Source organism: Ascidia mentula, chromosome 3 (assembly GCF_947561715.1).
Source record: "Ascidia mentula chromosome 3, kaAscMent1.1, whole genome shotgun sequence".
NCBI classification, from domain to species: Eukaryota; Metazoa; Chordata; class Ascidiacea; order Phlebobranchia; family Ascidiidae; genus Ascidia; species Ascidia mentula.
In genome coordinates this window covers 2161267-2185062 of record NC_138568.1, presented here as the reverse complement: position 1 = coordinate 2185062, position 23796 = coordinate 2161267, and the positions used below count along the sequence as shown (strand labels likewise).

The window sequence follows — 23796 nt, the reverse complement described above, 5'->3', positions numbered from 1 at the left end:
AGTTGTTGTCGCAAGGTGTGTTGAAAAAAATAAAGGTGGGTGTGAAACTTAACACTTGTAGTGAAATTTTGAGTTACCCTCGTGCTTTCCGCCGCCTTCGGAATCTTCTTCGATCGACGGAAGAAAATTGTTGAGAACTACTTTTATGGTGGCAGAAAGAAGTCACCAGTAAGTCCAAACATAAAATTTAATATTCCTCTGAAGTCCACGGTAAAGAAGTAGTTTTACCAACATCGTGTGTGACGCAGTTAGAAAGTTTGCGTTTCAAAACCAATGTTTTTTGTACGTAAACTTTGAAGTCTATCAAAGGTACAAGAATGTAAGCCTTCACTAAGGAAACGGATGGTTGTGTATTTTTGGCCTGCACTGGTTTGCAAAATATAAGCGCGAATAGGAATATGGGTTTTCAATTCAATTATTGGTTTAGAGTTAGTAATTGGTAGAGGTATAAATGAAGCTTACCCTTGTTAGAGAGTTATTACCAGTGATGGGATTTATAGTAACGAGTGACCAGTCTACAACCATACAAAACCAATAAAGTCGTTTTACTGTGCTGTCCGGTCAGACCCTTTTCGTTGCGATATACTTTATAGGTGTTCAAAAACTCAATGGTATAGTGATCTACATGTTCTAAGCCTAATCTACACCAATTTTTAAAAAACTCTATGGCCCGGAACATTATTAAATTGGTACTTCTATGCAGAGCCGCAAATGCTCGCAGTGTACGCTTTGACGAACAGAAAATACTACTACACCGGGTCACGAAGTTTTTCCAAACCTGATCCACATATAAGTATGTGTAAAACAGAAATCTCCGCAAATTTTTTGATGATTAGGCGTGAACAGGGCCACCGCCTGTTATTTTTGTTTATAAATTTGAGTTAAAATACTACACAAAATCGTAGCTTTAATATTCGCACAGATTTCTGTGTTACGTAGGCTTATATGTGTATCAAGTTTGGAAAAAACTTTGTGACCCGGTGTAAAAGTATCTTCCTTGACGAACAATGCTGGGATTCACACAGCGTGACCGCGGTCAAACTCATTTCGTTGCGATATACTTTATAGGTGTTTTAAGATTGCAATTACATAAGTATAGATATTGTTTTGTAAATATTGGAGATCTTGTTGATTAATTTTGTTGCGAGTTAATTTATAATTTGTATGAACACAATCGTCGTGTTCACTCATGCGTGAAATAATTTCGCTTTTTAACCAATTTCCATTTCGCCGAAATAACGCTGTTGCTGCGGCGTGTGTATGCAAATGCAGGTGCTTCATTTTATTAGATTGGGTGAAATTAGGACTTTATAATAAAATTTCAGCTTAAAGAAACGCACACCTTATATTTGACTGCCATGTATATGTCATTAACTACTGACTAGTACTTCGTATGTGAAATTGCCAGCTTCCACCAAACCATCAGTCGCGATCAGCAGGAAAGTGTGCGTTTACTTTGTTTATTTTGTACTTTATAAGACTCGAATGACAGAAAGCGATAATGTTTGGCTTAAGAGACCGTGATCCAGTCGACTACGAAAGATCTGTCAGATCCGTATTTGGTAAGTATTGTAGACTCTGTGTATATTACATATATCTTATATTCATGCATTTTTCCTCTGTTAGTAATGTCCGTTTTTTTACAGTAACGGTTTGACATAAAATTGTTTTCAGTTGGAAATATACCATACGAGTCAACAGAAGAGGAGCTGAAAGATATTTTTAATGAAGTTGGCAACGTCATTAGTTTTCGGTATGTGCTTTTTTGTATGTTGTGTATGCAGGCATTTGCAAGAGTATAATCAGACTCATGACTTTATATTATTATGTTTATGTTAATGTAGCCTCGTATTTGACCGCGAGTCTGGCAAGCCAAAGGGATATGGATTTGCTGAGTATCAAGATCAGGAGACTGCCATGAGTGCGATGAGAAATCTTAATGGAAGGGAGTTACACGGTCGACCACTGAGAGTTGATCATGCAACAAGTGAAAAGAACCGCAATAACTTTCAGGTATGGGTAGTTGCTGTTAATAATTGCACTGAGTGTTGATGTACGCTGTACTCTTTGCAAAAGTATTTTTGGCAACATTAACCCAATGTCTGATCATACACTGGTGCTGATTGTCCTTTTGTAGTCTCAGGAATATATTACCTAACCTTGTTTTGTATTTGGACCATTTTCATTCAGATGTGTAGCTATATAATGCATTGGTTCTTGTCATTTTGAATTTCCATGCGCATTGAATAACAATTTCGACCAAAAATTGTTTTGGAGAAAATGAGAGCAAATAACCAGTGATGTCAGTCTTTTTTAATTTATGCCAGGAGAGGAGTCTGTTTAAATTGTAGTGTGTCTAGCAGCAAAAGTAGCCCAATATTTATGATGTCCAATCATTGTGTTTTGTTTACAGGAAGAAGTAAACCACTTCAGGGCCATGGGTCCCCCAGTGGAGTCGGAATATGGGGAACCAACTCCATCTCAAGATGCCCCAGAAGCTATCAGCAAAGCTGTTGCAAGCCTCCCCCCTGAACAAATGTTTGAGCTCATGAAACAAATGAAGGCAAGAGAATTTTGTTTTTGTTGTTTGTTTTGCAGAACCAATCTTTGGATATATATGTTTTAAAACATCTGTAAGAACTTTGTCGAAACATTGGCTTTTAACTAAACTGTGCTTTTGAACTATTGTAGCAATGCATTCAAAACAACCCAGTAGAGGCCAGAAACATGCTGCTTCAAAACCCACAACTGGCATATGCTTTATTGCAAGCTCAAGTTGTCATGAGGATTGTGGATCCAGAAATTGCCATGGTAACGAAACAGCTATAATAAAATAATCAAAAGAAACAACTAAATAATTTGTTGAAATTGAAAATTATAATGTTGAGACAATGAAAAAAATATTTGAATATTGTGCATTTATTATTTTTTTTTGCCTACTAATACTACTTCTACGTGTAGAAAATGCTGCACAGACAAAATCCAGTTCAACCTCTCATTCCAGCATCTGAAGGGCCTCGTCCAGAGTCTGTAGGCAAAATTAGATCTATATTTTTGTCACTAAAGTTTTCTGTTTGCTTTTAAGAAATGTATTTTGTCTCAAGCATTAGAAGAAATATGTTTTGTCATTATCACTTTCCGCAGTTAATTTATGTGAATTGATCCAGTTGTTATAATAATTGTAGGACGCAAGGCCCAATGGCAGTCCACTGCCTGGGCTTGGAGGTGGCCGGGATGGTGAACAGATGAGAGAGCCACCACCTGGTAGGGGACACCCAATGGAAGTTGGCCCAGGAGATAGGTGGGAATTTACATGTTTAATCAGATAGTGATACTATGCATCTGATGCAAAGGATGTTCCATGGCCTATTATGTTGGACATAGAAGGGCATTATTTGGCCTGAGAAATATGGTATCTTTTTCATATTTTTTATAAACAAGAACGTAGGAGTGGGCAACTTTTTCCGTTTGCGGTCCAAAAAGTATCAAAAATTTGGGATTGAACCACATGAGTAAATGTGTACAAAGAGATTTTACACAGCAATTTATAAACTAACAGACTTGTAATTATTAATGCTTAGATGCTGTAACTGAAAAGCATACAAAAATGGCAGCCAGACCCAACAGTGATTTTACCCAAGGACCGAGTTTGCTCATATCCGACATAAATGAACAATAAAGTTGCATGGACACTGATCAACTATTGGTTGTATTAAGTCTTGCAAACATAAAATTGACAATGGAAAATGTGTACTTATAGATAATATTTGCCACAGTTAAAACATCATGGTTCTGTAAAATTTTCTGATGTTGGAAAAAACATGCTATGTTGTTTAAGACTAATAACCATTTTACAATTCAGAGGTCCAAGAAGAATGGAGGTGGACATGCGAGTTATAGAAAGAGTGCCCGTGGATCATGGTATGGGTGACCCGATGGATCGTCACAGACCACCACATATGGATGAAGGTTTTGGTCGAGGATTTCCACCCAATCCAAGAGGTAGAATGACCACATTCTTACATGGAGATTAGTTGTGAAAATCAATTAGTTCTTGTCTTCATTTGTTTAAGAAATGCAAAGGACAAAAATACACAGACAAATTTTGCACAACCAGTGTTTAATTAGTGTTTTTAGAGCAATGTGTATCTACACCAAAATGGACCACAGACTGTGAATTATTTTATGGTGCATTTTGCAAGTATGCTGACTACTGTGACACCAATGTCAAGAGAGTGCCTGTAGGCGGTACAGTTTATAACACATTCTGTTAACTTGTAATTCTTGCCACTAGATGAGCGGGGCTTCGTCGATCGTGGGCCCCCAGAACGCGGTAGCTCGCATGAACGAGGGCGTTCGTCTCTGGAACGAGGATTGTCTCCGAGAGATCATCCGATGGATCGTGGAGGAAGACCTCCGATGGATCGTCCAGGAATGGGTGGGGATCCTGCACGACACCCTCCGCCACCTCCGGAAAGAAGCGATCCAAGAAGAGGAAGACCTCCTCCTGCTCAGGAGGACGCCCCTATGGATCCATCTGCAGAACAGGATCAGGAAAAGGTTTGTTGTTGCATTGTGATACAAATCGGAAGTTCGATTATTGTGGAAATGAATAGTGAATGTATGTTTTATATTCTTTGCATCAACTGAAGTTCTGTATTTGTATATGTACAAAAAAGTCTGCCCACAATCAATCTTAGACACATGCCCAAATCTAAAAACAACTTTGGTCAAATTGTGAATAAAATGTGTAGTTTTGTGATCAATGTTTTCGTTCACTTTTAACACTTAAAAATTCAATCAAATATATATTAGGATGAAAGGTAAAAACTTTTGCCATCATGTATTTCCAGGCTGCTCTGATCATGCAAGTCCTCCAGTTAACTCCAGAACAGATCCGGATGCTCCCTGATGAACAGAGGCGCAGCATCCTTGCTCTCAAGGATCAGTTGCAAGGAGGAAGGCCATGAAGACCGTTGCCACAGAAACATTCTTTCTTTTTTGAGAAAACTGCCAGTTTCAGATGTAGTTGTCGTGGATGCGACGGATTTGGTTCCAATGCCATTCACATGTTGGTGCCGATTAAAACCTATCAACTGTTTGTACAAAAATAATTCGCTAATAAACACTTTGTTGGTCGTATTTACTGCTTCGTGCGCCATCGCATATGCATGTAGTGGCGTGCCGAATTGATCTTTTTCTGCACGTTGGCTTTCGTGCTACAACATGCATTTGCGACAACGTTGGTGTCGGACTCGATATCTAAAATAACGGAAATCGGTTCTAAAGTCACATTTTAATTTGTGAGCAATGGAGCTAATAATGATTTTAGTGAGCTGCAGAGAGGGTCGCTATTTCGAGCTACCGTCTTGCCAGCTAAATAGCCAACATTTACTTCCGGGGTAAAATATAAATTTATTGGAAAAACTCTAACATTCGTTAGGTGGAAATCAGGATTCAGGGAAAAGTTTTTTTTGTACTTCTTCTGACGACCAGTACATTCTGTACAATACGTCATATCATTCTGTGTAACATAAGTCGAGCGCTATATTCGAAAGGCTTTTGTCCAGAAGTCACTGCTTCAGTTTAACTTCTATCTGTAAAGTAGACTTTGGCGTCACCAGACTCACGGCATTCTTCCGTATCTTACACCTGGCAGTATCACCAAATGAATATGCATTGCAATTTCAGCTATTACAAAAAACGATCATTTGGTTACAGTGGAATGGCAACCAAAAATGGATTATAAATGTTTTTGCTCTGAGAAACGTGGTTTCCTTACAAACACCAAACCACTCTTTTGACTGCATGAAAAAAGGCGGATAAACCGTAGTTCCTAATTTCTAATCCGACACAAAGTATGTTACAGCTTATTTTAGTCTGGGGAAAGTGGGTCGCAGTTTATACTGTTCTTGTCTGTGCCTGTAAAGAACATTTCAATACGAGGTCGATGCTTCTCTACGCAAACATGGAGTTGGTTTTAATCTTGGCGACAGCGGCGACAAATCTATGTTCGGGGTAAGAACGTGTATAAAGGTCATATTTTACTTGCTTTACTCGATTTAAACAGGAGGAATCAAATTGAAATGTGGCGAAATTTGGGAACCTTACCCGAAATGTTGAAAACGAGGTCAAAAGTATTTGCTGCACGAACTTGGCGACGATGAAAGGTTTTCTTATGGATATATGTCGAAGTGCATGGGAAGGTTGCTTTATTCCGCCAAACAAAATAGTTTGTACTGTTGATTACTATTTTTTACATGAACAACATAATTAGTGCAATACTAAAAATCTTACTTTCTCAATATGTTATAAATCTGTGTATCATGTGCTAGCATTAAAACCGACGAGCAACACAATTAATTTGACAACATTATAGCTTAGACAGGCCAATGTAACTAATTGTTTTTGTGGACACAAGCGTAAAAAAACACTATTTTTTGGTGTGAGCGTTGTATGCCCGGGAAACGAATCACAACACTACCATATGTTTCCCCTCACGTAACTAACAATTAATGAGTCGGGAGTCTGTCCATGGGGCCCACTTTGACCCTTTAAGTACAGCCTGTCGGGGGTTCTGTAGTTACGCTTAATCGTTATTGGTTGTGATTGGAAGAAATCAATCAGCTTTTGGAAACATACTGCTTGTGTATAAAATTAAATTTTACGTGTTTGGACATATATGACTTATAGGATATTGCACTGGAATAGCGCATACACTGTCACACTGAAATATCTACATAAAAGGCGCCTCTTGCAAAAAACGTTTTATTATGGTCGCCGTTTCGGCCATTATTATTAGTGTGCATACACAGTGTATACACTAACGTACAGTATATCCTGAGGTAGGGCGGTTGAATAACGACTTCTACGTACTGTTGTTCAGTGTTTAAAACAACACCGAGGCATATTAATTAGTGGCCTGTTCAATGAAACTTGCCAACCCCAATATTTCACAACTTAAAATGCTGATTGTTAACGCAAACAATGCCTGCATGCTTGGGATCAATGCACTATGTTCAAATTTTCCCGCTTTTTTATGGAAGCGAACAGTAACCTACAATATATTCAAACACCACGAAGTTACATGAAGTTTTATTTTACTTTAATCGAATCATTGGGTAAGTTATTCAAGCTTATGAACCAACACCGAATTCAACATGCAAAATTAAATTATAATGTTGCTAACATCCTCGTTATGGGTCGCCTGGCAAGTTGCGGCATCAGTGTTTCTTGACCACAATGTAACCCCTGAAACCGGTAGAGCGTTGGGCCTGGTTAGCCCAGAGCCGTGAGTTTAAACCTCACCGGGAATTTGATTTTTTAAATCCCGTCTGTCTGGAAAAAGTTACTGATACAGCTAGGCTGCAATGCCTGGGCTGTGAAGCCTGTAAGTGTAAACCTCATGATCGGAATACTAGAGCTGAAATCGCCAAGGGGTCATGCCTTGTATACGATAGCATGAACGTCTTTGCGTTAAACAATTTTGTGATGTTATTTATTCAGGGAAGAACAAGAGCACGATGTTGATGAGAAGATGATCCAAGCGGAGGAGGATCCTAATCAACCTGTAGACTCGTCACGCTCCAGATTGAATCATCTCTTTGATCCATCGTTTGAAACAGACCCAAGGTACGTTTAGTCGTACTTTAAATACAATTAAATAAAATATAATTTGTAATTAAAATACAATTAAGCTTGATATAAGCCATCAACCCATATATTTCAAAATGTCCACCTTTCCTTGTGGCCCTTTCTGGTAAAATAAGAAAACTGGAGACGCATTTTTTTAATTCGTGTTCCTCAGATACAAATTTCAAAGCTCTCGCAGACACAGCAGCAAATATCGATTTACATCTACTCAAAAATAACATTAGACCGCCCAAACCTCGACTGTATGGAGGTGTTATTGTATGTCTTCTCTTCTAGAGAGTCGAATAAAGATTATTGGATAATAAAGGATGATGGAAGTGAACAAAAACATGCAAGGTAAGGATGTACAGAACAGATTTTGACTCGGTTGTCCGAAACCGAATATCGGCACCGCGTCCGAACTTTGACAGCAAACCATAGGACACTGTGCTTAACTCATGTTTGCAGCAACGTTGCTTGGAATCCTGTATTAAATTGCAGTGAGGGTTTTGCACGGAAATTGTAACACGTGGTGTTGACATTGTCCTGTTGTTGCAGATGCACATAGGATATATGTTTTCGCACTGCAAATAACACACTAAAAAAGTTAAATAATTTATAGCGTTTTTTTTCGTCCACCATGAGGTATTTCAGGGTAGAGGAAACAGATGATCTGGAAGAGCCTGAAGATGAGGTTCTGAGTCACCATGCGGACAAAATGGAATAACTGCTTGTATTTGAAACAGATGAAAAACAATAAAAACAAACCTGTCATAACTATGATATTGGCCAAAAAAAACTTGTCCAGGATAACAAATTTTTGGTAGACTTGTTATATAATATTGAAAAGATATCTGGCGTTAGAACACGTGTCATTCTGCCCTTTCTCCAAAAACAACAGAGACAAAAGTCATATAGTTAGGAATGCTGCTGATTAAGGTTTATGGGCCTCGCAGCCCAGGGCCTGCTGAGTTAGTTGATTTATTTGTATTGAAAAACAGGAAAAACTGTCTAGCGTTTAGTTCGAGTGAGCATTTATGGCAACAATAAATGTTGCTGGTTTTTATTTAAATCTTCGGAAGTAGCGTTTCATGAAAACAAAGCCCAGCATGGACATATTTTGCTGCGAGTTTAAGCTGACAAGGCAATGTTTCCTAAACAGATGTCCCAAAGTATTTGCTCAAAGGGCGGTTAAATGTGGAGAGCATTTTCCAGACGGACCTTCAAGTCGTCGGTGCGATCACATGGAATTATAAGTGATCCTATCTATATGACAAAAATATCTTTGTTTTAAAGCAAACGATACGATTCGTCAGCCATCTGTTGCTACTCATAACCCACTAAGATGACATGGGACCTGATACACCGCACTTGCTGCACCTTATGCATACCCCTCTCGCAGGGCCTGTTGTAACACGTAAATACAACGTTAATGAAGAAATTTATGAAGTACACGTAAGTTTCAATTTTCTTTAAAGTTGAAAATGAACACGGTATGCCAATCCTGTATATAAATCTGGAACTTGTATGTGTACGCAGGAGCCAGTGCTTCAGCAACATTATGCTACAGTAGGCAAGTTGTCCGACCTCCCTGCATGAGGATCCAATGACATTACAGTCCAAACTCGACGGCTTTGCTGCTCAAAGTACGGGGTGTTCCTACAAAATTTTCCAATCATTGTTTTGACTGTAGGAAGTGGTAGTTGAAAAAAGGGGGATAACCGTCTGTTCCGACTTTTAAACGGAGCTAAAAGTGCCGAAGCATAGACGGCAAGTCATTATATTCCAGGGGATAGCGAACCACTACAACCTACTGTTTTTGTGGATCATTCGAAGACAAAGTTTCAATCAATCAAGGAAAAATGAAGTCTGTTCTGATTCTGGTGCTTCTCATAGCGGCGGCCAATTTGGTTTGGGGTAAGTTACATTATTTTACGCACCGACGTCAACATGTGACGGTTGCACCGGGTCATAGGTCATGGTATTTTTTTCACTTTCAGGCAAGAGGAAGAGTTTGGGGAGTAGGTTTGGCACGCGCCACCACGTGGTCACTTTACATCGAAAACAGGAAACGAAGAGGAAGTCTTTGACGTCGAAGATCATAGGTAGACATTTAACATTTGAACGGCGCTGTATGAAAAAACTTTCCGGGTACTTGAGATTCCGCGAACTTTGGTTTGCGTTTGTTTAACTTTGAAACCTCTGAATTAAGACTCGTTTTTGTGTTAAAATAATTTGATAACAGGAAGAAAATAACATTTTACTTCATTTAATTTTTTTTTGTTCATTTGCCAACATATGCTCGTCCCAAAATGTAGGACATCGAATTAAGATTGTAGATGAACCAAAATCCCAATAAAACGAGCCAAAACGGTTTCTTATCAAATGCACACAGATGTCTTCTTTAACGATTGATCACATATAAATTCCAATCATTAAAAAACAAAATTTTATACAAATAAAAAGTGGAAAAAAAATTACATGTGATTGACGGGTATAATTCACCTAAACCGTCATTCTGAAATTGTTTGTTAGCGAGTCCACACATAAGAATAAAAGACCGAGTGGATGCCTTCATACCTCTTCTCGCCCCGGCAGTAAATTCGGGTTAGATCTTTTGAAACGGCCAGTTTTGAACTGAATACGACATGACAGAATACACTTAATTTTGCATCCTTCTGCTTTGTTTAGGGAAGAAGAAGAAACATATGATATGGAGGAGAACTAGCCGGCCACAATGGAGATTTCCCGATCGAGTTAAAACAAATTTGTGACCCCTTATTTAAAACAGACGCTAACTACTGTTTGGTCGTCATTAAAACAAAACAAATTCTAAACTTGAGTGCCAGCAAATAAATTGTCTTGGAAGAAATCAGTTTTAGAAATGCGAAGTGGTATCCCAATCTCTTCGACAGAAATCGCTCAGTTTTCAAAGCAAATGATCGTGCCCCCTTTCTAATATATGTGGACACACAAGACTTGTTTGAGTCATAATTTCCTCTGGTATGAGGCCTTGTGGAATGAGATTTTCTGACCAATATTTACAAACCGTTTTCTGTTGCACCCTGTTGTTCGTCGCTTATACAGGACTGCAACGTATGCCGCAATTGGTAGCGTTTAGCTAAGGCATAGAGTCGTAGCTGAACCTAATTTTACAGTTTATGATCGAGACCCTTAAAAAGGCCTGAGCCTTGGGGCTAAAATTTGGCAATCTTCTTTCTTCTGGTTTCGAACTAATCAATCTTCCACATAATATTTACAATTTTATTCTTACCAAGTGCCAATATGGAGACACAAGGCAGGCAATGTTAACTTCCATCCTTTTCACATAAGCAGTTTACGTGGCAACCGATAGAGTATAGAATGCCAGGCACAACACTTGCAAAAGCAAACGATGGTCAGATAGGAAATGGCCGCTCAAGCCGGGCGTGTGAAACAACGTTGTACAACATACATTAAAGGCAAAACAAACTTGTGTTGACATAGTCAGACTGTAGCCAACGCCAGCGCAGACGGTATACGGGAAATTACACACAACACAACGACCATTTTGGCATCAATGACATAACAATATGACCTTTATGCATTATTTAATGTTCTTAATTATAAATCCATTACAGGACCATCAGAAACTACCAATCCAAAAAATCTGTTCAAGTAAAATGCGCAAAATGCGAATAACCTTACTAGGGACAGAAATGTTTTGTGTAAAGGCAATTTTAATTGAAACACGGTGATGGAATGAAATATTTCGGCGGAATTGACCGCACATAAGACTGTCAAGGCAAAATAATCTAAAACTTATGCTGGTACATGCGGTTGAAGTTTGCTCTCATGCAAACCCTGTCACTTTCCGCAATCTCCAACAACATTGTGAATAAATCACATAACATTGCTTAAAATATTATATAATTTGCGGTCATGTGTGCCCCTACATTATATATTTACACAAAACGATATGGTGCCTCAACACATTTCTTCTTGCAAGAGAACTTTCCTCAGTATTTGTACGAATTGAAACACATCTTGAAACGTGTTGTACATTGGAGCTGGGGCCACACGTACCACTGGGTGGCGAACTTCACAACTTACGTTGTGTTTTATCAGTTCCTCTTGAACCTGTGCAAAAAATACTCTGTGACATTAAAGCGTCGTTTAATGAAATGTTTCAAAATATTTATATCTTTCTGCCACAAATTTGCTGATCTAATTTCCGAGCGAACACGCTTTAAATAACATGCACTTTTCCGCGTGATAACGTGCACTTATATTATAACAATAGACCAGGGTACAGGGTATAATAGCACTGGGAAAAAATGCATGACAGCTCCCTCAAATATGATTTCTTCCTACCTTAACGGCTGTCTGATGAAAAATCAGCGATAATTGGCAGCCCCTCTCCACTCTGGGCGTTATTATTTCAATGTACGCCTTCCGGTCATCCGATTTGCAAAAGTAGTGGCGTAACAAATATTCCAGGTACCTAAAAATGTGGTTCAGGCTTTGGTGTGATGATGGTGAACATTTCAACCAAAGCTAAACTGTTTCTCAAGCGATTCTAACACCTTTTTGCTAAAAAATTGAAAATGTAAAAGCACACTAGAATAAAACAGAATACGAAGAGTAATCGCTCAGTTTCAGTTTAAGTTCCTCCCGTAGTTTTTTTTATATTGGGGACAATGGTGCATTGTGCTGATTCATTTTTTTTCATCAACGTTGGCACGTGACGTCACGACTCACCCTGTGAGCAAAAAGCTTTTCGCGATCAATTCCTTCATGTTGGTTTTCTCAAACACTGCCAGACTTGCATGGAGGGCCGCAATCAGAAGATGGGGGGCGCTGGTAAGTCTGTATCCCTGGATTCCGGGAATCAAGTCCAGTTCGTTCGTCATATCGAACCTCGTCTCTAATTTGTGCCCAATCCATCCTGAGGATATTCATCCGCGTTAGTTTGTATTTAATTGAGGAAATTTTGACAAAGACACCAAGCGAGACACCATTTCTATGGGTTATTTTATATATTTAAGAAATAAATACGTCTCGTCATTATAAAAAAAACGTCAACATAATATTAGACGACGAAGCACAAATGAAACATCTAAAGACCTGTTAGACTAAAAAAACAGTTGCTTTTTACTACAGGATTAGTCCGGCTTTTTTCTTCAGTTCCTTGCAGTAAACACAATAAAAACAACAACAGCAAAGAATGGGCTGGTGATAAAAACAACAACAGTAACTTCGACCTCTTGCAAAGACCTGTTAGTTTCGGAAAATCGTTGTTCGCGTGCTCTCTGTGCATAAAAGCGCCTCCGACAGATCCCGATCCAGCATTGAGATATTTGTACGTACACCACACAGCAAAGTCCACATCCCAGTCGTGCACGTGAAGTTCGATGTTACCAACTGCGTGCGCAAGGTCGAAACCAACCTAATCCAAAGGTTTGTTAGCCGTTTATAGGCGATCACAATGGCCTTGTGTTGTTTTATCGGCAAGGTTGATAACTTATAATAATCTGTGCATCCTAAATATATCATACAATTAACATATATTATTGAAAGAAGATGGCTGCAACTAACCTTGTGTGTGTATTGTAATTGCCTAAGGTTGATCACATGTATTTATACATGTTTGTTAAGTGTGGATAAGAAATATCTACTATGATACTGATAACACATATCACCCACTAAACAGCAATCTTTATTGCACAAAACATGATTCGGCTGATCCGGATTAATGTGTCGGTAAATTTCTGTAAGGATTAACCGAGGTTTGCAAATCTAATCAACTTTTTAGTTGTTAAATAGGTTTTCCATCCCGCAACCTACCATACAGCCCTTGCTGTGAGCTACTTGGGTTATTCTCTTCATGTCAAACACTTGTCCTGAAGGAAATGTAACCCTGGCAGCATCACCAACGCAATCTCATGTCCGTGCTCCTCTATCATATCGATGACGTCATCCATCTCCCATATGCCATTTTCCTGTTTATTATTAACATAGGGAAAGTATCATTTTGAGAGGTAGAACAGGAAAATCGCTTCTACATTTCTACAGAAGGAAACTCAATGTAAAATTGGGTAACACCAATGGCCGGTCTATGTGGCTTAAATTGTGTTTTACGCTTAAAAACCTCACGTCACTCAATGATCTTCGCACACGTACTTGTCGCCTGGCAACCATAATCATGCTGTCACGTGGGTCGTAACCTCTCATGCGTATCTGTGACTCGACAGTGTAGTGATCGGATGGGAAGGCTTTCGATTCCAATAAGATTTTATGCCTCTTAGCAGTTGGTCGATAAAATGAGACAAGCATTAGATGAAGATTAACTGTTAGTCCGTTCATTGCTGCCACCTGTAAAATATATATGAATGTAATTTCGGTCTTTCCTTGGTCAAACATCAAATGAAGCGTGCTACAAAATTTGTTTTTTTTTATTTTCAAAATTTGATTAGATTTTGGTTGGTTATAAGAATGCACAATTGACATAAAATTGTCCGATTTTCGACACCCGATTCACACATATCTTACTTCGTCCACATGAGCGCCAACTAACCGTGCCATTCCTTCTGTGACGTAATCGTCACACCAGGTGGCGGGCAAGTGACCCCTCGTCCTACAGTCGTTTCCGGTGGTTCCCTACGTATCCAGGATCTAAACAAATAACGATCAGTAGCATAAAAGAAACAGTAGCTTTTTACTACACGATCAGCCTGGCTTTTTATCAGGAATATATATTTTGCTCCATGGGCATCTTCAGTTCCTTACAGTAAATATAATAAAATGATTTCATCAGCAAGTGAGTTAAAACCGGTATTAATGCCATTACTTTTACAGGCTTACCTTGGAAATTTCTCCAGCCAGGCATTTAGGTTGCAACCCTAACCCGTTTCCAGAGAAGTAGAAGCATTTGTCCGAAGGTATTCTTTCAGCTGAAGATAACGACTGGTTAGTAAAAGAGAATTTCTCAACCTTTAAACCGTAACTGCAGCTGAAGAATTTACGATATGCCGAAAAACGTATACGTTTTAAGCCTGTAGATTTTGCTTCAACACAGATTCACCCTGTGCCTATTGTGTGAGGTATTATGTATTCGTTCCTGAGATGTGAGATCGGGTCATTTTCGTCCAGATATTCCTGAAATTCTTTGCTCGTGATATCAAAGTTGTTCCTCGTCGATATTTCCTCCAGGACTTCGTTACAACTTTTAGTGTTTCGTTTTTCAAACATTGCCACAATGTATCTGTGTAAGTGACCTTAAAATTATTGAAGCGGCTATTCTGTAAGTCTTCTGGTGTTGGCGCTTTAGTAATATTGACATTAGTTGTTACAGCGAGAATTAACGCTTGGCAGATCCGCCGGAAATAAAAGAGAAAAATCAAGTGTTTGAGTCCGACGATGTCAAGGACAGTAACGACGAGGTGAAGGTGGTAATGGACAGTCCAACCTCTTCATGCAGTAAACCTAAGTCAAAATCGGATGTGGCGAATCATGAGCCGGAGGTGAGTGACTTGTACCGTGTTGCTGCTGTGTTAAAGGCAGGAATGGACCTTCCCAGACCAGAATTGTTGTATTTCGAAGGTGATCCACTAATCTATACGCGTTTCATGATAAGCTTTGACGAAAATATTGGTCGTCGCGTAGACTATGACAGCGCAAAGCTGAACTACCTGATTCAGTACTGTCGTAAGGAAGCGTATGACATGATCTCCTTTTGTATTGGTCTGGAACCTACGTATGGTTACAGAAAGGCCCGAAGACGGTACGGTCGTCCTCTTGTAATCGCACGTGCGTACGTGGAAAAGTTAGGTCATTGGCCTTACCTGAGATCCGATGATGCCGACGAATTGTCGGAACTTGCACGAGCCTTAGAGGAGTGTTTGGTGACTCTGACTCATCTGGGATACTTTGCAGACATTAACAACTTTGAAAATATGTTGAACATAGTAAAGCGGTTGCCGTTCACAATGCAGGGCCGATGGCGTAGACACGCAGCCGGCATTGAAAGAAGTGGGGAAGAGCCTCGTTTCTGTCACCTTGTTGAGTTTGTTAAGAATGAAGCTTATATTGGGAACACGATGTTTGGTCGTATGTTAGGTCCTCGGAAGGGCAGGGTTATGCAGCAAAAGCGTAACAAAGGTCTTCCGACGAAGATAAGAGCATCGACCAACGCAACATCGGTTGCTCCAAGAAACGACAGAAAGTTCGAACCGAGCACCACTCAGAAATCAGGATGTCCTCTGTGCAGCAAATCGCACGACCTTGCGAATTGTGACTTATTTAAACGAAAATTCTTCGTTGAGCGTAGGAAGTTTCTTCATCAAGCTCGGCTGTGTGATAATTGTTTTATGAAAGGTCATATAGCAAGAACTTGTAGTTTGCCAAGTTCTTGTACGATCAGCGGATGTCGCGGAAAGCATCACAATCTTCTGCACTGGACGGAATGGAAGACGTCTTCAACTGCGCCCGTATGCGAAGCATCTACGCAGTCTTCAGTGGAGACAACGTCATCGTCAAGTGCAACTGTCAGCTGGACTTGTGTGAGCACTCATGCGGAAAGCGTCTATCTTAATATTGTTCCGGTTAAGGTTACGGGCAGTAATGGCAGGGAGTTGGAAACGTACGCCTTTTTGGATCAAGGATCGACAACAACCTTGTGTGATGAAAGGCTGATCAAGCAGCTAGACGTCGTGGGGAAGAAGACAACGAACTCCTTGACTACAGTAAGTGATAGGTCACAGAAAAGGGAGGGTTTGGCCGTCGATCTGACAGTAGCGTCGATTGATGGAAAGGAATCTGTACAATTGCATGACGTTTTGAGTGTAAACAGTTTGCCGGTTTCTCCGAACAAAGTCCCAGAAGGATCGCTTTGGCGGTGGCCTCATTTACGCGATGTGGAGTTTCCTGTTTTGCCCCATGGGGAAGTAATGTTGCTGATTGGAGCCAACGTTCCCGAGGTGTTCTGGATCAACGATGAAAGAAGAGGCGGACGAAAGGAGCCAAGTGCCGTGCGTTCTATGCTTGGTTGGTCACTTGTGGGTCCGTGCCATGGTCGTGATTCAGATGATTCACAGGTATGTGTGAATTTTGTAAACTCACAGGACGAAATGTTGCACCAACAAATAAAGTGCATGTGGGAAAGCGACTTCGGTCCTACCGCGCTGTCACCTGGAACGACACTGTCGAAAGAAGACAGGTATGCATTGAAGCAGATGGAAGGCTCAGTCAAGCACCATGATGGACATTATCAGCTGCGATTGCCATGGAGGCCAGGTGCTCCAAACCTACCGAATAACCGTTCTATGGCAATAAAGCGTTTGTCATACTTAAAACGGCGATTGGAAAATAATGCACAGCTGCATGGAAAGTACAAGCAAACGTTGGATACCTACCTGAAGGAGGGATATGCCAGGCGTTTAAAGAGCGACGACAAGAATCCGGAGGATGGCGCTGTTTGGTACCTGCCGCATCATCCAGTGACACACCCGCAGAAACCGGGAAAGGTGAGGGTTGTCTTTGATTGTGCCGCCAGATTTCAAAATACGTCGCTAAACGATCAGCTTTTACAAGGACCAGATTTAATCAACAGCCTTTTTGGGACACTTGTTCGGTTTCGCCAGGAACCAGTAGCGTTGGTCGCTGACGTTGAAGCGATGTTTCATCAGGTGAGGGTGGACCAAGTTGATACATCCGTGCTGAGATTCGTTTGGTGGCCTGAAGGCGATTTGTCGTGCGAACCCGAAGACTACCAAATGCTGGTACATATATTTGGCGCAGCCTCGTCTCCTTGTTGTGCTGGGTTCTGTTGACAAAAAACGGCTGAAGATAATAAAGGTAAATTTTAGTCCCGAACCGTGAAACGAAATTTCTATGTGGACGATTGTTTGAAATCCGTCGAAACTAAAGATAAGGCGATCAAATTGGCTAGCGAGTTGCAGGATCTGTTGCAACTTCGAGGGTTTCGGCTCAGAAAATGGGTAAGCAACAGCGAGGCTGTGTTGTCGTCAATCCCAGCCGAATATAGATCCGTGCAGTCAATTGTGTTAAATGCTGATGTGAAGAGCAAGGAACGTGTGCTGAGTGCTGTGGAATTATCGCTCCGACATGTTCGAATTCGACATCAAAGTTAAGAAGAAGCCTGCAACGAGGAGAAGAATACTTTCTATGGTCAGTTCTTTGTTTGACCCTTTAGGATTCGTTGCGCCGGTAATATTGCATGCACGAATGTTGTTGCAAGAACTTTGTAAAGAAAGGTATGACTGGGATCAGGAAGTTCCACCTGATATAGTAAAAAGGTGGCATGCATGGACTTCTGAACTTCCACGTCTATCGTGTATTAAGATTGAAAGGTGCTTCCAGACAACCGCACATGAAGTCGAAAGGTGTGAGCTGCACCACTTTGTAGATGCGTCTTCCAGTGGATACGGGACAGTCGCATATTTGCGAACGGTTGATAAGCAAGGCAGTGTGCATTGTGCCTTTGTTGCTGGGAAGGCTCGCCTTGCACCTTTGAAGACAGTTTCCATACCCAGATTGGAATTGACGGCAGCTACTCTTGCTGTTAGAATGGATCAAGTTTTGAGGCAGGAGCTTGATCTGAGTGTCGAACGATCTGTTTTTTGGACCGACTCGACTTCAGTTCTACAAAGCATAAACAATGTGAGTAAACGTTTTTGTACCTTTGTCGCCAACAGATTAGCAAAAATTGAAGAAGGGTCGGACGCGTCGCAGTGGAGGCATGTTCCTACTGAAAAGAACCCGGCCGATGAAGCATCTCGCGGGTCTACTGTCAGGGCCTTTCTCGAAAACAAGCGTTGGTTCTCCGGGCCATTGTTTCTGTACAAAGACGAGAGTCGCTGGCCTGCGAATCCTATAAACGTCCGGGACATGCCCGAAGAATATTTGAACCTAAAGCCGAAGAAAACGATGGTTTTGCATGCTACTGAGGAGCGTCATTTGTTTGATGACTTGATTCAGCGCTATTCTTCATGGAAGAAGTTAAAGCAGGCAGTAGCGTGGCTCCAGCGGTTCGTGGACTATCTTCAATCTCGAAGAGAACCGCAGTCTAAGGGAATGACTGTCGCTGATCTTGCAAGGGCTGAAATCGCGATCGTTAAATATGTCCAGCGATGGGAATTTTCGGAAGAATTGGATGCACTGTGTAAGTGTGAAGACGTCGGTCGCGGCGAAAGGAAGAAGATTATGAAGAAACTTTCGTCAAAGGCATTGTACAGACTCAGTCCAGTTTTGATTGATGGCGTTTTGCGAGTGGGTGGTCGTCTGCAAAGGGCGCCAATACCATTCGACTTGAAGCACCCAATTGTCTTACCAAACGCACATCATATTACTATACTTTAATTATACGTGAGTCTCACGTGAATGTTTGTCATGCTGGAATGTCGCACACTTGGTCAGATATTCGTCAGAAATACTGGATTGTGCGAGGTGGAGTTGCAGTGAGAAGAATCCTTGGAAATTGTGTACTTTGTCGAAAAAGAAATGCATCGGTGTCGAAGCAGATGATGGCTGACTTACCTGTTGAGCGCACGATTCCGGGCGAGCCTCCGTTTTCATCTGTTGGAGTGGATTACTTCGGACCTATGCTTGTCAAACAGGGAAGAAGCGAAGTCAAAAGGTATGGTTGCATCTTCACATGTATGACTGTTCGTGCCGTGCATTTGGAGGTTGCGCACTCGCTATCTACCGACTCGTTTATTGATGCCTTCAGATGGCACAAATTTTGTGGGTTCGGAGCGCATACTGCGCGAATCCCTGGAAAAATGGAACCTAAAACACGTCGAGGAACGTCTACGTCAGTGGGGCGTTGACTGGTCATTTAATCCACCCGCCGCCAGCCATATGGGTGGTGTCTGGGAACGCATGATTAGTTCAGTGCGCAAAATTTTGAACGTCTTGTTGGGACAACAGATGCCTTCCGACGAAACTCTGAACACGCTGCTCGTCGAGGTCGAATACATCTTGAACTCGAGGCCTCTCACCCCTGTTAGTCTTGATCCGGCCGACAGAGAGCCGCTGACGCCGCATCACCTACTGTTGATTGGGCGACAAGAAACGTCGTCACCAGGACTATTTGTGAAAGAAGACAACTATGTTCGACGACACTGGCGCCAAGTCCAATATTTGGCAGACCAGTTTTGGATCCGATGGACAAACGAGTACCTACTGACGCTACAGACACGTCAGAAATGGCAATTTCCCGAAAGGAACCTCGAGGTTGATGATCTTGTCCTGTTGGTGGACACTTCGGCCCCACGAGGAAAATGGTTAACCGGAAGGATTGTCCAAACGTACCCGGATAAGTTCGGGTTCGTGCGCAGTGCTTTGGTGAAAACACACGCCGGGTCGTTCAAGCGACCAATCGCGAAGTTGTGCCTGATAATGAAGGCTTAAGTGTTTGTTTGTTCGTTCGTTTTCGTTCTCGCTGTTTGTGTGTTTAGATGTTCTCATGGGTTCGTACATCGTCGGGGGGTATGTTACAGCGAGAATTAACGCTTGGCTGATTTTACCCTTCACCGTGTTTGTATTCATCCGCGCATGTGGCTGTCTTTAGGACGACATGTTGTGGGCGAGATTGTGTTGCTGTTGAATTGTACTGTTGTTAAAATGCTAACTATATATCTGGTTTATAGTCAAAATAAGGGTTAAAACATTAATTATATCTGAATTGAACGTTGGTGAAACCACTAGCCGCAGGCTAGTACAGACCTGGGTCACCCCACAGTTGGTACGTTTCCTTTTGTTTTGAACTTGTGAAGTGCTTTGACTCGGCGACATAATTTCCGAGTCTTGTATATTTGAAATTAATGATTAACGTAGATACAATTTGTAAACTGAATAAGGAGGCATATTTTGTTGTCCATTGTTTCACTACGTACATTGTGACGTGGTAATCCGCTATTTATGATTGTTGTGGTTGCAGAAAAACCGCTACGCAACCGAATACACAAGACGACCAGGAGTGGATTGTCCTGTTGGTTATGAAGTTGGGTGGGCGCGTTTTTGCCTAGTGGGACGACAGCGCAGGACCAGGCTGCGCACAAGCGGTCGTAACAATATGTTTAAATCGTTGCAAAACCTGTGAAGGCGTTAACATTGTTTCTACAAATAATATTAACTTGACATGTAGCCCTATATGCGGTCCTATATGATGGTGTGTCTACTTGTGTTATATTAACCAAGAACATGGTGAAGTCATTTAAAGGTGCCAGGGATTAAACTTTCAGATCTCAAAAACCTCCAGAACGTTGAACTCCTTTAAAAACATCATTAGTTCTATCAAATGCAGTGGAAATCTTTTCAAACGCGATTTCTTGCTCATTTGGAGATGACTGTCGAAGTTTTTAATCTGTGGAACGCAGTTTGAGCGAAATGAAATTAATTTCATTCTAAAAAACCTGTAGTGTGGTTGAGAAGACTAACCAAACCGCTACCGATGGATAGAAACGAGTATTGTCAGTCAGTCACCACTAGGGGGTACCACCACGACTTATACGAGTTTAGGGGGATCATGACTATGTAAAGGGGGTCCACGAACACCTTTTTCGCTGATACTGTAATGTCATGTGACCTCCAAAGGGACAGCACCGGCACATTATTTACTCAAATGACATCATCAGATGGCTTGTCACCATAGCAACATGGTGATGCGGTAATATGTTTTATAAGATTTTATTTGTAATTCCATGGCTGCGAAACGAGTCAGTCAACAAACCTTGGAGTCGGGAAACGCTTCTAAGATTTGATCCCACGTGGTAACAACTGGCAAGTCGGTGACGGCGTCAACATCGCTGTACATCTCTTTAAACACGCTATTATCATGTTTTCCATCGAATATTTCCATCCATCTATCGCTGTTGTAACATAATTCTTCAAAAGCATCATGCAAAGTGTAGCCCAAGACCCGTAAAGCTTTCATCGACTTGGTACCGGTTTTAGGCATGCCGGCGCAAATCAATTTCATTACGACTACTTGCTGATCTGTTTGAAACTTTAACAAAAAGTACGGACAAGATTAAAGAGTTATGACGATCCATTTTCAAATAGTATCGAATTTTTTTCACCTGCCACGAAAAATGTTCGTTGTTACGTTTACAGCCTTTAACCACCAACGTCATGCAAGTTGATACTGAAGTAAAGCAACTTTGTTAACGCTGCAAAAGATAAGTTGCAATGCTCCCTTCTGTCTTTATTTGTCGGGTCAGTTGGTAAATTCAGTCATAAAACGTATTAATAATCTCACATCACAACCACGTATTACAAGGTATATGAGACATTCATTCCTTGGCCTAAACTATAAGTTCAAACTCACCTAAAGCTGATTCTTCATGTAACGCACTTAGATGCTAAACGCCCCGAGCTACTGTGTTCAGCCGGTCATGGCTACTCTAGCGACCATTCTTATTCAGCAACGGTGAAGCTTTGTTGTAAAGCTGACCGTGTCCACATCCACACCACAGAAACTGCCTCTCGTGATGCTGGGTTGGTAGTAGCTGCTGGTAGGAAACTACCATTACACCATAACGCAGTCAGGTCGCAAAACTGATCCACATACAAGTCTGTATGACATGTTTTGACAAAGCAGGCACCTGTTATTTTGGTTGTTAATTTAAATTGAAATACAATAATTAATCTTACAAGTAATGGTCGTTTAAATTTGTATGTTACTTAGACTTTTATGCGGATCAGGGTTTTCGACCTGGCTGTGTTATGGTGTATTACTATTTCCCTGCTGGTAATTAGCCTACAGTGTGACTGTGTAGTAATGTTCGGTCTGTTCTTGTTGCACAATGAAAAAAATTCCCGGGTATTTTGGCGTCCATTTTGATGAATGTTTTAAATTTTGTGTTTGGGCAAAACATGATTGAATGAAATCGGTATTGGGGAAAATAGGACTGCATGCTGTCTGTGTTCCAAGCCAAATTGTACACCCGTGCAAATGCAATTAATAAAAAAACGAAAAGACCCTGATGAAGGTTAGTTGTAAACACGTTACATCTTTAATTTGTAACGACATTCTTCACATTATTTCGTCTCCCATATCTTAAATGTCACAAGTTTTTAGATCGAAAGAACTTTAAAGGATCTTGAGTTTAGTCTTGTTCTGGTTAAATACTTTCCTCTCTGACTTCAGCTAAAACGATCGAACTACATTTCGGGGCTACGTTGTTCACCTGTTACGCAGTTTATCATGAACCGTTGTCAATATACATCAAGACAGAAAGGAATAGCGCCCTCTATACGTAAAAGTGGGATAAACATACCTTTTGGATTAACCTGGGATTGTTTCATTTTTGGTTCCTGTTTCAAACTTTAAATCTGCATTTTATTGTTGTTTAAACTTTAAATAAGTTCCTGTTTCTGAAGAGTTAAAACAGGTGCACAAGCAGTGTTGAATAATATATGTAGTAGTTGTATGAACATAGTTAAAAACCAGCATGATCTTAAACGTTTATTTTTTTCTTAGCCTTCTTCTATTTGTGTTAATTTTTCTTTTTGTTTCTGTTACTACTCTGTATATAAAGAAAGATCACTGAAGAAGTTTATTCGTAGAAAATATAGGAATACGTACTCTCCATTAGCGACATTGTACATTTTAGAAACACCCTTAGATAGTAGGCCTATTTCTAGTTTAACACCACAATAAATTTTTAATTGTGCTTAAAATTTGTGGATGTGGTTAAAAGAAAGACGGTAATTGTACTTGATGTTAATATATTGTTGGTAAACTAGCACCTTTCATCAAGTTACCCAATAAAGTTTAGAAGGAATAGCCCAAATTGGAAAGTTTGTTTTTTGTGCGAAGGTCTTTTTTCGGCGATCGTTAATTGGGCGAACGATCGAAACTTTTTTTCGCATGGTAATGCATTAGCTAATTTTTATAGTGCAGATGATCGGTAAATTTTAGTAAAGTTGAGCAAGGGATTTATCCATTTTTTCCAATCTGTGGAATAGCCAAGCAGATTTTGGGTGATAGTTTGTTGTTGGCCAAATTTTTGAACTAACTTAGTTTTATATTTGACTAGTGTATAATAAAGTCTTGTTACTGGTTTCAAGTTGCTGTAGTTTGTTTTTTTGCACTTTTTCAACCTGTTTTTAAATATTGATATATTGTGCCATTTATTGAAATGTAAAATAATTTTTGTC

The 23796-nt window shown here is 40.5% G+C and overlaps 2 protein-coding genes and 1 pseudogene across 8 annotated transcripts in view; 2 read left to right on the top strand and 1 right to left on the bottom strand.

Moving 5' to 3' along the window:
* Nucleotides 1-23796, top strand: part of LOC145894912 (uncharacterized) — a 425937-nt gene that overhangs the window by 30856 nt on the left and 371285 nt on the right. The window lies entirely within an intron of this gene.
* Nucleotides 1246-5176, top strand: LOC145894922 (cleavage stimulation factor subunit 2-like). Its single transcript, XM_082983643.1, has 10 exons — nt 1246-1562; nt 1675-1753; nt 1845-2013; nt 2414-2563; nt 2692-2811; nt 2962-3030; nt 3186-3301; nt 3863-4002; nt 4295-4560; nt 4854-5176. The coding sequence occupies exons 1-10, from the start codon at nt 1502-1504 to the stop codon at nt 4968-4970; spliced, it is 1287 nt and encodes a 428-aa protein (XP_082839769.1). The 5' UTR covers nt 1246-1501; the 3' UTR covers nt 4971-5176.
* On the bottom strand, nt 11599-14862 carry LOC145894528 (kynureninase-like; annotated as a pseudogene). Its single transcript, XR_014401560.1, has 9 exons — nt 14696-14862; nt 14476-14557; nt 14164-14286; nt 13789-13986; nt 13459-13613; nt 12889-13060; nt 12373-12559; nt 11986-12115; nt 11599-11751 (listed from the first exon to the last, which is right to left on the bottom strand). The product of XR_014401560.1 is annotated as a kynureninase-like (transcript).

Bases quoted from the DNA above. Each gene is read 5' to 3' on its own strand.
- LOC145894922 (XM_082983643.1), top strand. From the start codon at position 1,502: ATGTTTGGCTTAAGAGACCGTGATCCAGTCGACTACGAAAGATCTGTC. The intron at 1,754-1,844 runs GTATGTGCTTTT...ATGTTAATGTAG, and splicing joins GGCAACGTCATTAGTTTTCG to CCTCGTATTTGACCGCGAGT. The intron at 4,003-4,294 runs GTAGAATGACCA...TCTTGCCACTAG, and splicing joins ATTTCCACCCAATCCAAGAG to ATGAGCGGGGCTTCGTCGAT.